This window comes from Ranitomeya imitator, chromosome 2 (genome assembly GCF_032444005.1).
Source record: "Ranitomeya imitator isolate aRanImi1 chromosome 2, aRanImi1.pri, whole genome shotgun sequence".
Classification (NCBI taxonomy): Eukaryota; Metazoa; Chordata; class Amphibia; order Anura; family Dendrobatidae; genus Ranitomeya; species Ranitomeya imitator.
Genome location: NC_091283.1, coordinates 212,390,756 through 212,403,797, shown reverse-complemented (window position 1 = coordinate 212,403,797; position 13,042 = coordinate 212,390,756). Strand labels below are relative to the sequence as shown.

The window sequence follows — 13,042 nt, the reverse complement described above, 5'->3', positions numbered from 1 at the left end:
CCCTTCCCCTCTATCTCCCTTTTTCCTTCTGTCTCCCTTTCCCTTCACTGTCCCTCTCCCCCTCAATCTCACCCTCTCCCTTTTTTCTCTCCCTCTCCCTGTTCTCCCCCCTTCCCCTCTATCTCCCTCTTTCCTTCTGTCTCCCTTTCCCTTCACTGCCCCTCTCCCCCTCAATCTCACCCTCTCCCTTTTTTCTCTCCCTCTCAGTCTTCCTATTACCTCTCCATTTCCCTTCCTTCTCTGAATCTCTCCCTTTCTCTCTCCCTATCCCTCTTCCTCTCCCTCCCATTCCCCCTTTCCCATCTCCACTTTCCTCTTCCTTTTCTCTACCTTTCTTTCCTTTTCCCTCTGTCTCCTCTCCCGATATCTCTTCCTTTTCCCCACTTCCTTTCCCTCTCCTTTTCTGCCCATATCCTTCTTCCGCCCTCTCCCTTTCCCTCTCCCGTTCTCTTTCCTCTCTCTCTCCCACTCATCCCCCCTCTTTCTTTCAAGAAATGATTTATCTGAATGGCCACCATATAACACTACATTTTTGATGCTGCAGCTAGTCTGGGTGATTTGTCCTCTACAGCATTCATATGCTATTTATATAGCATTTTTCTAGACAATCTGTGGTGCCCAAGAGTCCGGGAGGCCTGATGCAGAGTGACACTGCCCCTCCATCCATGCGTCTCGATTTCAATCTTATCTGAGTTCTCAGAAGGCAGATTCCATTTAATTTGATGATGGAATAGGGAGCCATCTCAATGCAGCAGGCACAATTATGTGCGAAACCTCAGTCTGCACAGTGTATAGACTTTTAATGCGGTCAGTACATGTGGGAGTATTGTACTATGTGTGAGACCGAACATACTGTGTGTGGGGACTGTGGAGGTCATAATATTGTGTGTGGATCATTATAGTATATACTAGATGGTGGCCCGATTCTAACGCATCGGGTATTCTAGAATATGCAATGTTCATGTAGTATATTGCCCAGTCACGTAGTATATTGCCCAGCCACGTACTATATTGCCCAGCCACGTACTATATTGCCCAGCCACGGACTATATTGCCCAGCCACGGACTATATTGCCCAGTAGCGTAGTATATTGGCCAGCCACATAGTATATTGGCCAGCCACATAGTATATTGCCCAGCCACGTAGTATATTGCCCAGTCACGTAGTATATTGCCCAGCCACGTAGTATATTGCCCAGCCACGTCGTATATTGCCCAGCCACGTACTATATTGCCCAGCCACGGACTATATTGCCCAGTAGCGTAGTATATTGGCCAGCCACATAGTATATTGCCCAGCCACGTAGTATATTGCCCAGCCACGTAGTATATTGCCCAGCCACATAGTATATTGGCTAGTTACGTAGTATATTGCCCAGCCACGTAGAATATTGCCCAGCCACGTACTATATTGCGCAGCCATGTAGTATATTGCCCAGCCACGTAGTATATTGCCCAGCCACGTAGTATATTGCCCAGTCACGTAGTATATTGCCCAGCCACGTAGTATATTGCCCAATCACATAGTATATTGCCCAGTCACGTAGTATATTGCCCAGTCACAGTATATTGCCCAGCCACGTAGTATATTGCCCAGCCACATAGAATATTGCCCAGCCACGTAGTATACTGCCCAGTCACGTAGTATATTGCCCAGCCACGTAGTATATTGCCCAGCCACATAGTATATTGCCCAGCCATGTAGTATATTGCCCAGTCACGTAGTATATTGCCCAGCCACATAGTATATTGCCCAGCCATGTAGTATATTGCCCAGTCACGTAGTATATTGCCCAGCCACGTAGTATATTGCCCAATCACATAGTATATTGCCCAGTCACGTAGTATATTGCCCAGTCACAGTATATTGCCCAGCCACGTAGTATATTGCCCAGCCACATAGAATATTGCCCAGCCACGTAGTATACTGCCCAGTCACGTAGTATATTGCCCAGCCACGTAGTATATTGCCCAGCCACATAGTATATTGCCCAGCCATGTAGTATATTGCCCAGCCACGTAGTATATTGCCCAGCCACATAGTATATTGCCCAGCCATGTAGTATATTGCCCAGTCACGTAGTATATTGCCCAGCTAAAAGGGGATTGGGCGCACTGCCATATAATTATATAAAGACATTTATGAGGGTGCAGTAACAGTAATAAACACTATACTGAGAATCCAAAGAGAAAAGCATTACTGCAACAAGTCGCACACCTGCAATTAATGAGCAACAAAATACATAAAATACAAGCTGATTTTATTGACAGATCAAAGAAAAAACACACCATAAACAATAAAAACATAATTAAAAACATATAAGCACCATCAAAAACACACAGGAAGAACGGACCATAATACAGTGTAGTAAGGTAACCCAAAATTAACCCAAATGGCCCATGGGGTACAGCGCAAAATTGTAAATAGTGGGACGGTGCCAAAATAGTAAGCCAGGATGCACACAGTGCCAGGCCAACAAAACAATAGTAGGCACAACAATATGTCCCAAGCAGAAGTAAAAAGTGGCGAGCCCAAACAATGGCTAATGGGAAACCGATATATGGTGAAATCACTGGGTCACAGAAGGTAAACAGGAGATAACCTCCCACAAAGATACAACCTGGTGAGGTGATGCCATGGCTATCTCCCGTTTACCTTCTGTGACCCAGTGATTTCACCATATATATAGGTTTCCCATTAGCCATTGTTTGGGCTCGTCTCTTTTTACTTCTGCTTGGGACATATTGTTGTGCCTACTATTGTTTTGCTGGCCTGGCACTGTGTGCATCCTGGCTTACTATTTTGGCACCGTCCCGCTATTTACAATTTTGCGTGGGTTAATTTTGGGTTACCTTATTACACTGTATTATGGTCCATTATTCCTGTGTGTTTTTGATGGTGCTTACATGTTTTTAATTATGTTTTTATTGTTTATGGTGTGTTGCAGTAATGCTTTTCTCTTTGGATTCTCAGTAGTATATTGCCCAGTCACGTAGTATTTGCCCATCCACGTAGTATATTGCCCAGTCACGTAGTATATTGCCCAGTCACATAGTATATTGCACAGCAACGTAATATACAGCACAGAGCCACGTAGTATATTGCCCAGCCACGTATATTGCACAGCGACATAGTATACAGCACAGAGCTACGTAGTATATTGCCCAGTCACGTAGTATACAGCACAGCCACGTAGTATATTCCCCAGCCAGGTAGTATATTGCCCAGTCACGTATGTAACAGGTTAAAAAATAAAAAAGAAACATACTCACCTTCCGAAGAGCCCGTTGTAGTTCCGGCGCTTGTGTGCGGTGTCCGGTCCCAGGATTGGTATGAGCGCAGGACCTTCCATGACGTCGCGGTCACATGACCGTGACGTCGCGGTCACATGACCGTGACGTCATGGAAGGTCCTTCTCCCATAGCATCTTTGGAAGCGGAACCTGCCGCTTGCAGTGCCGAGGAGAGGACGCGATGGCGGAAGGTGAGAATAAGGTTTTTTATTATTATTATTATTATTATTATTATTATTTTTAACATTAGATCGTTTTACTATTGATGCTGCATGCGCAGCATCAATAGTAAAAAGTTGGGGACACACAGGGTTAATAGCGGCGGTAACGGAGTGCGTTACCCGCGGCATAATGCGGTCCATTACCGCTGGCATTAACCCTGTGTTAGCGGTGACCGGAGGGGAGTATGCGGGCGACAGGCACTGACTGCGGGGAGTAAGGAGCGGCCATTTTCTTCCGGACTGTGCCCGTCGCTGATTGGTCGTGGCAGCCATGACAGGCAGCTGCCGAGACCAATCAGTGAATGAATAACCGTGACAGACAGAAGGACAGACAGACAGACGGAAGTGACCCTTAGACAATTATATACTGTAGTAGATGGGGGCAATCATACTGTGCGTGGGAGCAATAATATTGTTTGTAGGGAGTGTGGGAGCCATCATGTTTGGCATGGGGGACTGCGAGGGCGATTTTACTGTGTGGGTGGCTGTGGGGGACATCATACTGTGTATGAGGTTGTGCGGCCATCATGCTGTTGATGGTGGAACTGTGGTGACATAATACTATGTGATGAGCACTTTAGAGACAACATACTGTATTGAGGGTCTGTGGCACAATGTACTGTGTTGTGGTGCTGTGGGGAACATACCGAGGGAGGCACATTAGGGACATCATACCATGTTGGGGGTCTATTGGGCAGTGTACTGCGTTGGGTTGCTATGGGGGGGGCATGACACTGTGATTGTGGCACCATGGAAGCATTATTCTGTGTTGAGGGCATCATATCCTTCGTGTAGCAGTTACTATGAGGGCAAAATATGTGGGGTAATTTACAGTGGAATTAACATATGGTGGGTGGGGACATTTTTTATGACATCGTTCTCTGTGGAGGCCATAAAAGTGTATCATAGAGGGTGAGAACACTTAATATGGGCAAAATTACTGTGTTTGAACTCTAATACATGTTCCTCTTCTTGCCTTTAAAATCTTGGAGGTATGCCCTTCTCTGTCTGTGTGCAGACCTTGAATATATATATATATATATATATATATATTTTAGGGGGGTAACATGGAGGCCCAATTAGTACTTTTGCAATGAGGGTCCCATAATTTGTATTTGCACTCCTGCAGGAAACACCTTTAAAAAAGATCTCCTGGATTAAAATATTGTTGACCTCTAATCAGGAAAAGTCATCAAGATCAGATTGTTGTAAGTCCGACACCCAGTTGTTTTCAGCAACGGCTGAGGCCAGGCATAAGCAGGACAGCTTTTGTTCACTGTGTAGTGATTGTTTCTGGGTACTGCTCCTATTGACTTCAATAGTGTTTGTGGAGACCAGAGTAACCAAATAAAACTCACTGCCGATATTGTCTTTGGTGGAATTTGAACCCAGGATCCCAGCTCTGCAAGGCTACTGTGCTGACCACTGGGCCACCATTCTAAGTGTCTCCATTGCCCTCCACTGTCAATAAAGAAGCAGCGGTGGCACTGACGTGGACAGGTGAGAAGGAACCGAGGACTGCAAGTGCACTGGTTCCCCAAATCTAAACTGCATTCAAATAAAAGATGAATATCAGCACCATTGGCCTCATTATAAGCTTCTTTTATAATGTTTGATACCTTCCTATCATCCCGCACTTTCTCTGCTTGCGCAGGGGAGTATAGACTACAGTTCCATTTTAAATCCAAATGCCCTAATATTGTAAACTGGGTTTTCTAAAAGTCAAGACTTTAATCTAGTGTCTTCATTTTTCACAGGTGCTAAAAAATGCCTTCATGAGTTTATACTGGTGTTCTGGTAAAGGTGAAGTCATTGAAGATTGGTGTCGATGTGACCTTACTGCGTTTGATGAGAATGGATTACCAAACTGCAGTCCACTTCCACCACCGGTGTAAGTTATTACTACATTTCCATAAATGGTAACCAGCCCCTGTAATGCCATCAAACAGGTCACCTACCTGTCCTTTAGCATTGGACTCATACATGGACACTTTAGCGCTTTGATTTCCATAACATCATAATTATCACTTTGAACAACTTTTGTGATTGTCCTGGTGACACTAATTGTAATTACCGTATCTTATTGAATTCCATCCCATCCTAGCAGTCTAAAATTTAGGTTTTATGACTGGCCTTCCTATCTACTCTACACTCCGAAGCACACTTCCTCCCAGAATTTTGTTTTCCAGGTCCATCCACTTCCATGCTGCATTGATTGACAGCAGTGAGCTACAGTAGATGATGAAACTGAGATGAACAACGTTTTGGACCTTTCGGCACCACCCACATTACTTCTGATTTATACATGAAAATAATTATTTTTTTTTCTTTTTTAAAACCATCCAGTTGAAGGGTCTAAGGGTTAACATTTCTCCTTGTTGAGAATGCCAAGCTGGTATAAGGAGACGTAAAGGCCATGTAATGAGACTTATAGGCCATGCAATACTGCTTTGGGAATTTAATTATACAAGAAGCCACTTCAGAGAGGAAGAGGACTAAAACGCTAATTCCAATTATTCGAAGTAGCTATCTAAAAAATTAATGTCGACCCCTTAACTAGCCTTGCCACATGATTTAGGATAAAAAGCCAAAGCAGACAATTAATTTGGGAACAGATGTTTTAGGGTACTTGTCCCTTATCAGTGCATAGTAGGTGGTCTGATTTGGCTAAATGAGAGTCCTCTGTCATGTGGTATAAATGGGAACATTTCTATTTGTGGAAAGTGCAAACCAGTCGTAAGGAGACTTATAGGCCATGCAATGCTCCTCTGGGAATTTAAATATTCCAATAGCCTCTTCATATGTGGTACTAGATTTCAAGTCCTCTTTCTTTCTGAAGAGGCTATTTTAGTATTTAAATTCCCAGAGGATCATTGAATGTTCTATGACTCTCCTTACAAGGGTTTGGTGCTCTCTACAAAGAAACGTTTGACCTTAAATGCCATTTCAGAAGTCTCTTACATAGCAAACTCAGACCTCTTTCTTTGATCTGATGAGGGGCAAACAACCCAAACACGTGATCACTTGTTTTTAAATGGAATATCAAATTTGGCTTCTTATCTTAAGTCATATTAAAAAGTCAATATTGACTTTTAGAATTGCTACGTCCAATCGGTGGCATTGCTATGTCTAATAGGTGAATTTTTCCCTCTGAAAAAGCTGTTTGCGTATTTAAATTCCCAGTGGACCATTCCATGATCTATAACTTTCTTTACGCCGACTTGGTGCTCTCCAGAAGGAGAAATCATCCGTTTCAGATCCCCATGTCAGAGGCCTCTCATCCAGCCAAATCAGACTTTCTACTTTGACATGATGAGAGTCAAACACCCCAAAACATGTCTCTGCAAATGGCATGTCTGGTTTGGATTCTTATCCTAAGTCATGTGGCAAGGTTCATTTAAGGGTTGATATTGACTTTTAGGGTTGCTATCCACCTAGTTCCCAATGGGCTGCACTAGAGTTCCTTTTCTCTCCATCTCTGAAGAGACTATTTTCATATCCAGCTAACGGTTTGTTTCTTCCAAGTTCATGATTCTCTACGAGAAGCTTTGCTAACTATCATAGGGATTCGGGAGCTGACAGGTTTCCTTCAAGGTTTCTTCCTCTTAGGATATTGTACTATTTTAGAAAACGATACCATGTTACGTATTTATAAGGGTTTATTTTGCAGGTTTCGTTTGTCTCCCAACATGGAGCCCTCAAGCACTGTGGTTGCCCTCGAATGGCTGGATGTCCAAGCTGCTATAGGAACCAAAGTTTCCGATTATATTCTCCATCATAAGAAAGTAGATGAATACACAGATACAGAACTATACACAGGTAAGCTAAGTAATGCCAACTCAACTCACTAAAATAGTCATCATTTTCTTGGGTTTTTTTTATTTCTCCATATAAGTAGGTTTCTTCCTCGGTAAAGTGGGTAATTTATGTGCTGTCCCAAAATAGCACTGCATCTCTCAAATATCATGTGATATCTACAATTCCCCCCATGATAGAAATGCTTGCTTATTTGCAAAGGCAGCTGGAGGCGAGATGAAGATAAGACCAAAGACCCTATTCATCATTGCATTTGCCCCTGTTTTTTGTAGCATTTTAGTGTTTGGTGCCTGTTTTTGTTTGCACCAAATATTTATATTTGCGCCTTTTTTAAGTCTATTGTATTTGTTCACCTTTTTTTAGTTCATCATTGTGAGCGAAGTTTAAGGTTTCCAGATGTTTTCACCTAACTCATCAATTGTGCCTTTTTGTAAAATATGCAAATATACACTAGTCCTCCTTTGAGTGATTTTTTATGCACCTTAGATTTTGGTGCAATTTGTATAACATTTTATCAGAACATGCAACTTTTTGCACTAAAATGTTAATAACCTCTAATGACATATGTCGTACATGTACAGCGCCAGTCTGAAGTGGTTATATCGAGCAGGCTCATGCAGTGAGCCTGCCCCATATCCAGTGGGTGATGGTTGTGTAATACAGCCAGTACCTGCTGCTAATAATCGCTGGTGGTTAATCTGTTAAATGCCGCTGTCACACTCTGACAGTGGCATTTAACCTGCACTGGCATTGCGTGAGCTTCATTCTATCCACCCAACGGCATGCCTATGACCTGATCGCGGGCCGCCAATGACTTGTCAAAACAGCTGGGGATCACCTGATGACTAGGGATGGCCAGACCCATGGATGTTCAGGTCTGTCGAGTTCAGCTGAACTTTATAAAAAGTTTGGTACAGGTAACAGAACGGTACCCGAACTTGATCCCGAATCCCAATCAAGTGAATGGGGGGCCAGAACATCTGGCAGTTCCCATACTGTGTGACTGCATGATAAACACTTGCACTGGCCAGCGGTAACCTTACAGTCACAGCCGCTAGGTATCGTGGACCGTTACGTCTTCCCACACTGTCACACAAAGAATAGCGTGTGAGCCAGCAGCTGTGACCAGCAGTGAGAAGGTTACTGCCAGTCAGGCATCTGCTAATGACTACTACTGATACTAGCGGAGGCAGGTGACGCTGATGGGAGTATTCACCAGCTGGTGCCTATGCATGGTAAGAAGTATTTCAGTGAGATATATAATTAGCGCAGTGCATACATAACTTGCATTACATGTATTTAACTAATAAATAAAGAAATAAAAGAAAGAAAAAATGGCATAGGGTCCCCCTTATTTTTAATACCCAGTTAAGGGAAAGCCGACAGCTGGGGGATGATGTTGTTATTCTGGGAAGAGGCCAATATCTGAAAAGCTTTCCATGCTATTAGTATTAGTTCACAGCTGTCTATGTAGCCATTACTAGTTATTAAAAGGGGGACCACAAAAAAATGATGTGAGGTCCCCCCTATTTTTAATAACAAGCAAAAGCTAAGCAGACAGCTGGGGTTGATATTAATATGTAAGCCCACAAGGGTAGGGTCCTCGCCCCTCTGTATCAGCCTGTAATTGTTAGCTTGCTTACTGTAAAGGTACCGTTACACTAAACGACTTACCAACGATCACAACCAGCGATACGACCTGGCCGTGATTGTTGGTAAGTCGTTGTGTGGTCGCTGGGGAGCTGTCACACAGACAGCTCTCTCCAGCGACCAACGACTTCGGCATCATTGAAACTGTCTTCAACGATGCCAAAGTCCCCGGGTAACCAGGGTAAATATCGGGTAACTAAGTGCAGGGCCGCGCTTAGTAACCCAATATTTACCCTGGTTACCATTGTAAAAGTTAAAAAAAAAAACAGTACATACTCACATTCCATTGTCTGTCACGTCCCCTGGCGTCAGCTTCCCGCACTAACTGTGTCAGCCTTAAAGCAGAGCACAGCGGTGACGTCACCGCTGTGCTCTGCTTTACAGGCAAGCCGGCGCTGACACAGTCAGTGCGGGAAGCTGACGCCGGGGGACGTGACAGACAACGGAATGTGAGTATGTAGTGTTTTTTTTTTAACTTTTACAATGGTAACCAGGGTAAATATCAGGTTACTAAGCGCGGCCCTGCGCTTAGTAACCCGATATTTACCCTGGTTACCAGTGAACACATCGCTGGATCAGCGTCACACACGCCGATTCAGCGATGACAGCGGGTGATCAGCGACCAAAAAAAAGGTCCTGATCACTCCCAGCGACCAACGATCTCCCAGCAGGGGCCTGATCGTTGGTCGCTGTCACACATAACGATTTCGTGAACGATATTGTTGTTACGTCACAAAAAGCAACGATATTGTTAAAAAAAATCGTTATGTGTGAAGGTACCTTAAGTGATATCTGTAACTTGTATGTAACCCATTCTCATGTACATCACCATGGAATCAATGGTGCTATATAAATAATAATAATAAGCTTGGAAGGGCCTAAGGATACTGGTCCCCTCCTGGACTTATAACACCAGCCCTCGGCTGCCCCAGAAATGGCGCATCCATTAGATGTGCCTCAGCTCTTCCCTCTTGCCCTGATGTCTTGGCAAGCAGAGTTTGGTTTTGATGGTTTATGTCAACTATGCAATGTCATCAAGCTCAGCTGTTAGTAACGGAGAGGTGTTTAGTTAACACTCCCATTACTTACACCATAGACAAAAGTAATAAAAACACACAGAGAAAAGTCCTTTAATTGTAATTGTAAAAAGTACTCCCTGACCCTCTTTTACCCATTTATTGTCTTTAAAAAATAAAATCCAATCACAGCCATTGGCTGCGCTGCCTTTCATCAAGCTTTATTCGGGCTGCTGGGCCTGAACAGTAACACGTACTTCTGGTAGGAGTCCATGTTCAGAATCCATCACTACTGATGATCCCAGTGCCTGTCATTATGGAGCTCCTTTGAAACCATGTGTTCAAATCACCCACCTTTCCCCCTCTGAAAAGAGAGATATTTAAAAATGTAAAAATATGCATATGAGGTATCATCACGTTAAGAAAAGTTCAAATCTATCAAAATATAAAAACAATTAACCCAACCGGTAAATACCGTAAACGGAAAAGATTGAAGACCACCAAAATTATTTTATTTTGGTCTCCGCAGTTCCCCCAAAAATGCTGTAATAAGCGATCAAAAGTCTCATCTATCCTAAAATGGTACTAATAAAAACATTGTCTCTCTCTGCACAAAATGAGCTATCATATAGCTCCATTGGGTGAAAAATAAAAATGTTATGGATCTCGGAATATGGCCACACCACTGCCCAAAATATTTTTTTTTTCTCCACTTAAATAATTTAAAAAAAAAACTGGACATTTTTGATATCGCTGTAATCATTGTGATGAGGAGAATCATATTGCATGGTTATTTTTACCACAAAATGTACACCATAAAAACAATTCCCAAAAGACTATGTCAGAATTGTTTTTTTTTTTTCACAATTTCCCCCCACTTGGATTTTTTTTAAACTATTTTTCTGTACAGTATGTGGTAAAATCATCCAAAAGAACAACTCATTCAGCAAAAAACAAGCCCTCATAGTGTTATGGCTCTGGGAAGAAGGAGAGGAAAAAACGATAACGCAAAAACAGAAATTGGCTGCTGCATGAATGGGTTAAAAGAATAAAAAATTGTTCAGAAAAGTCCGATCTATCAAAATACATACACAATTAATCCGATCAGTAAACACCGTAAATGAAAAAAATTCAAGAAAGCCACAATTATGTTTTTTTGGTCACTGTAATTCCACAAAAAAGTCTGAAACAAGCAATAAAAATGTTACTTCTGTCTTAAAATGGTATTCATAAAAACACTGTCTTACCCTGCAAAAAACAAGCAGGGTAAGACAACGTGTTTTCCAGCGGGCGAAAAATAAAAATGTTACAGGTTTTGTAAAATGGCGACGCAACTGAATTTTTTTTTTTTAAACTTCTGATATTTTCCCCACCACTAAAATAATAAAAAAACTGGACATGTTGGGTATCGTTGTCATCGTATTGATGAGGAGAATCATGTTTCGAGGTCAATATTATCACAAAATGTTAACCGTAAAAAAAAAATTCCGCAAAAACTGTCAAAATTGTGTTTTTTTTCACATTTTCACCTCACTTGAATTTTTTTTTCACATTTTCCACTATACTATGTGAAAAAAAAGTGATGTATTTCAAAAGTACAGCTTGTCCTTAAAACACAAACCCTCATATGTCTATGTGGACAGTAAAATAAAAGAGTTATGGATCTGTAAAGAAGGGGAGGAAAAATGGAAATTGGCCCTGTCATGAAGGGGTTAAAGGGAAGCCATCATCAGAATGACCTTTTGTTTAAAGCATATTTTTTGTGTTACATGTAGTTTAAAAAAAAGTTTCATTTTTTTTTACATATTAAAACCTGTAATAAAAATAAAAAATCGAGATCTTGTAATCTTCACAGTGGCCACTGGAACATTTTAAGACTTGTGCTTCCTATTGTTTCAGGAAACAACACATGTACAAAGCCACAATTGTCAGACTTCAACTCTCTCTTTTGCATTGACATGTCTAATGAAAGTGTGTAAAGGTCATTGTGAAAAGAAGGGAAGCAGAAGAGCTGTGACATCTCATGACAGCATTCTTGAATTTGTGCAAAATTCATGAACTCTGTATACCATTTTGATGAATTTGATGCAATCAATAAATGCCAATAAATGCCACAAGAAAAACAAATATTGGAATTACTTTACAAGGATTCTGATCTTTACTTCTTGCATCACTTTACTACAATTTAACTTTTATTTCTGTCCTTTTAGCCCCTTCACCACCTTGCGATTTTCCATTTTTGCGTTTTCGTTTTTTGCTCCCCTTCTTACCAGGGCCATAACTTTTTTTTTTGCTTTTCCATCAATATGGCCGTATGAGGGCTTAATTTTTGAGAGACGGGTTGTACTTTTGAACGACACCATTGATTCAACCACATAGTGTTCTGGAAAACTGGAAAAAAAATTAAAGTGCAGTGAAATTGAAAAAAAAGTGAAATTCCACAATTGTTTTTAAGGTTTTTAATTTACCATATTCACTAAATGTTAAAACTGACCAGCCTATATGATTCCTTAGGTCAGTACGAGTACACAGATGCCAAAAATATATAGGTTCTTTTTTATTTAAGTGACGAAAAAAAATCTAAATTTGTAACAATAAAACCAAAAATGTCACAATTTTCGAAGACCAGTTGCGTCTCCATTTTTCGGTATCTGGGGCTGCGTGATGGCTCATTTTTTGCGCGCAGAGCTGACGTTTTTATTGATATTATTTGGGGGTAGATACGATGTTTTGATCTCATGTTATTTTTGTCCATCGCAACATTGCAGTGTTGCGATGGACAAAAAATCTTAATTCTGGCTTTTCGAGTTTTTTTTCTGTTACACAGTTTACCGTTCAAATTCACTTAATTTATATTTTGCTGGATCGGACATTTCTGAACGCAGCAGTAAGAAATCCGTATGTGTATCTTTTGTTGTTTTGTTTTGAATGGGGCAAAAGGGGGTGATTTGTAATTATGTTTTTTTTTAAATATTTTTAAAAACTTTTTAAAACTTTTTACTTGCTTCAATAATCCCCTTAAGAGTGTTGAAGCTGCGATTGTCTG

At 41.4% G+C, this 13,042-nt stretch overlaps 1 protein-coding gene across 1 annotated transcript in view; it reads left to right on the top strand.

Annotated features, from left to right (window-relative positions):
• ASTN2 (astrotactin 2) overlaps nucleotides 1-13,042 on the top strand; it is a 1,089,443-nt gene that overhangs the window by 938,553 nt on the left and 137,848 nt on the right. Inside the window, exons 17-18 of the mRNA XM_069748558.1 lie at nucleotides 5,272-5,405; nucleotides 7,185-7,333. Coding sequence (XP_069604659.1) covers nucleotides 5,272-5,405; nucleotides 7,185-7,333 — 283 coding nt within the window. The remainder of the gene's footprint in view (nucleotides 1-5,271; nucleotides 5,406-7,184; nucleotides 7,334-13,042) is intronic.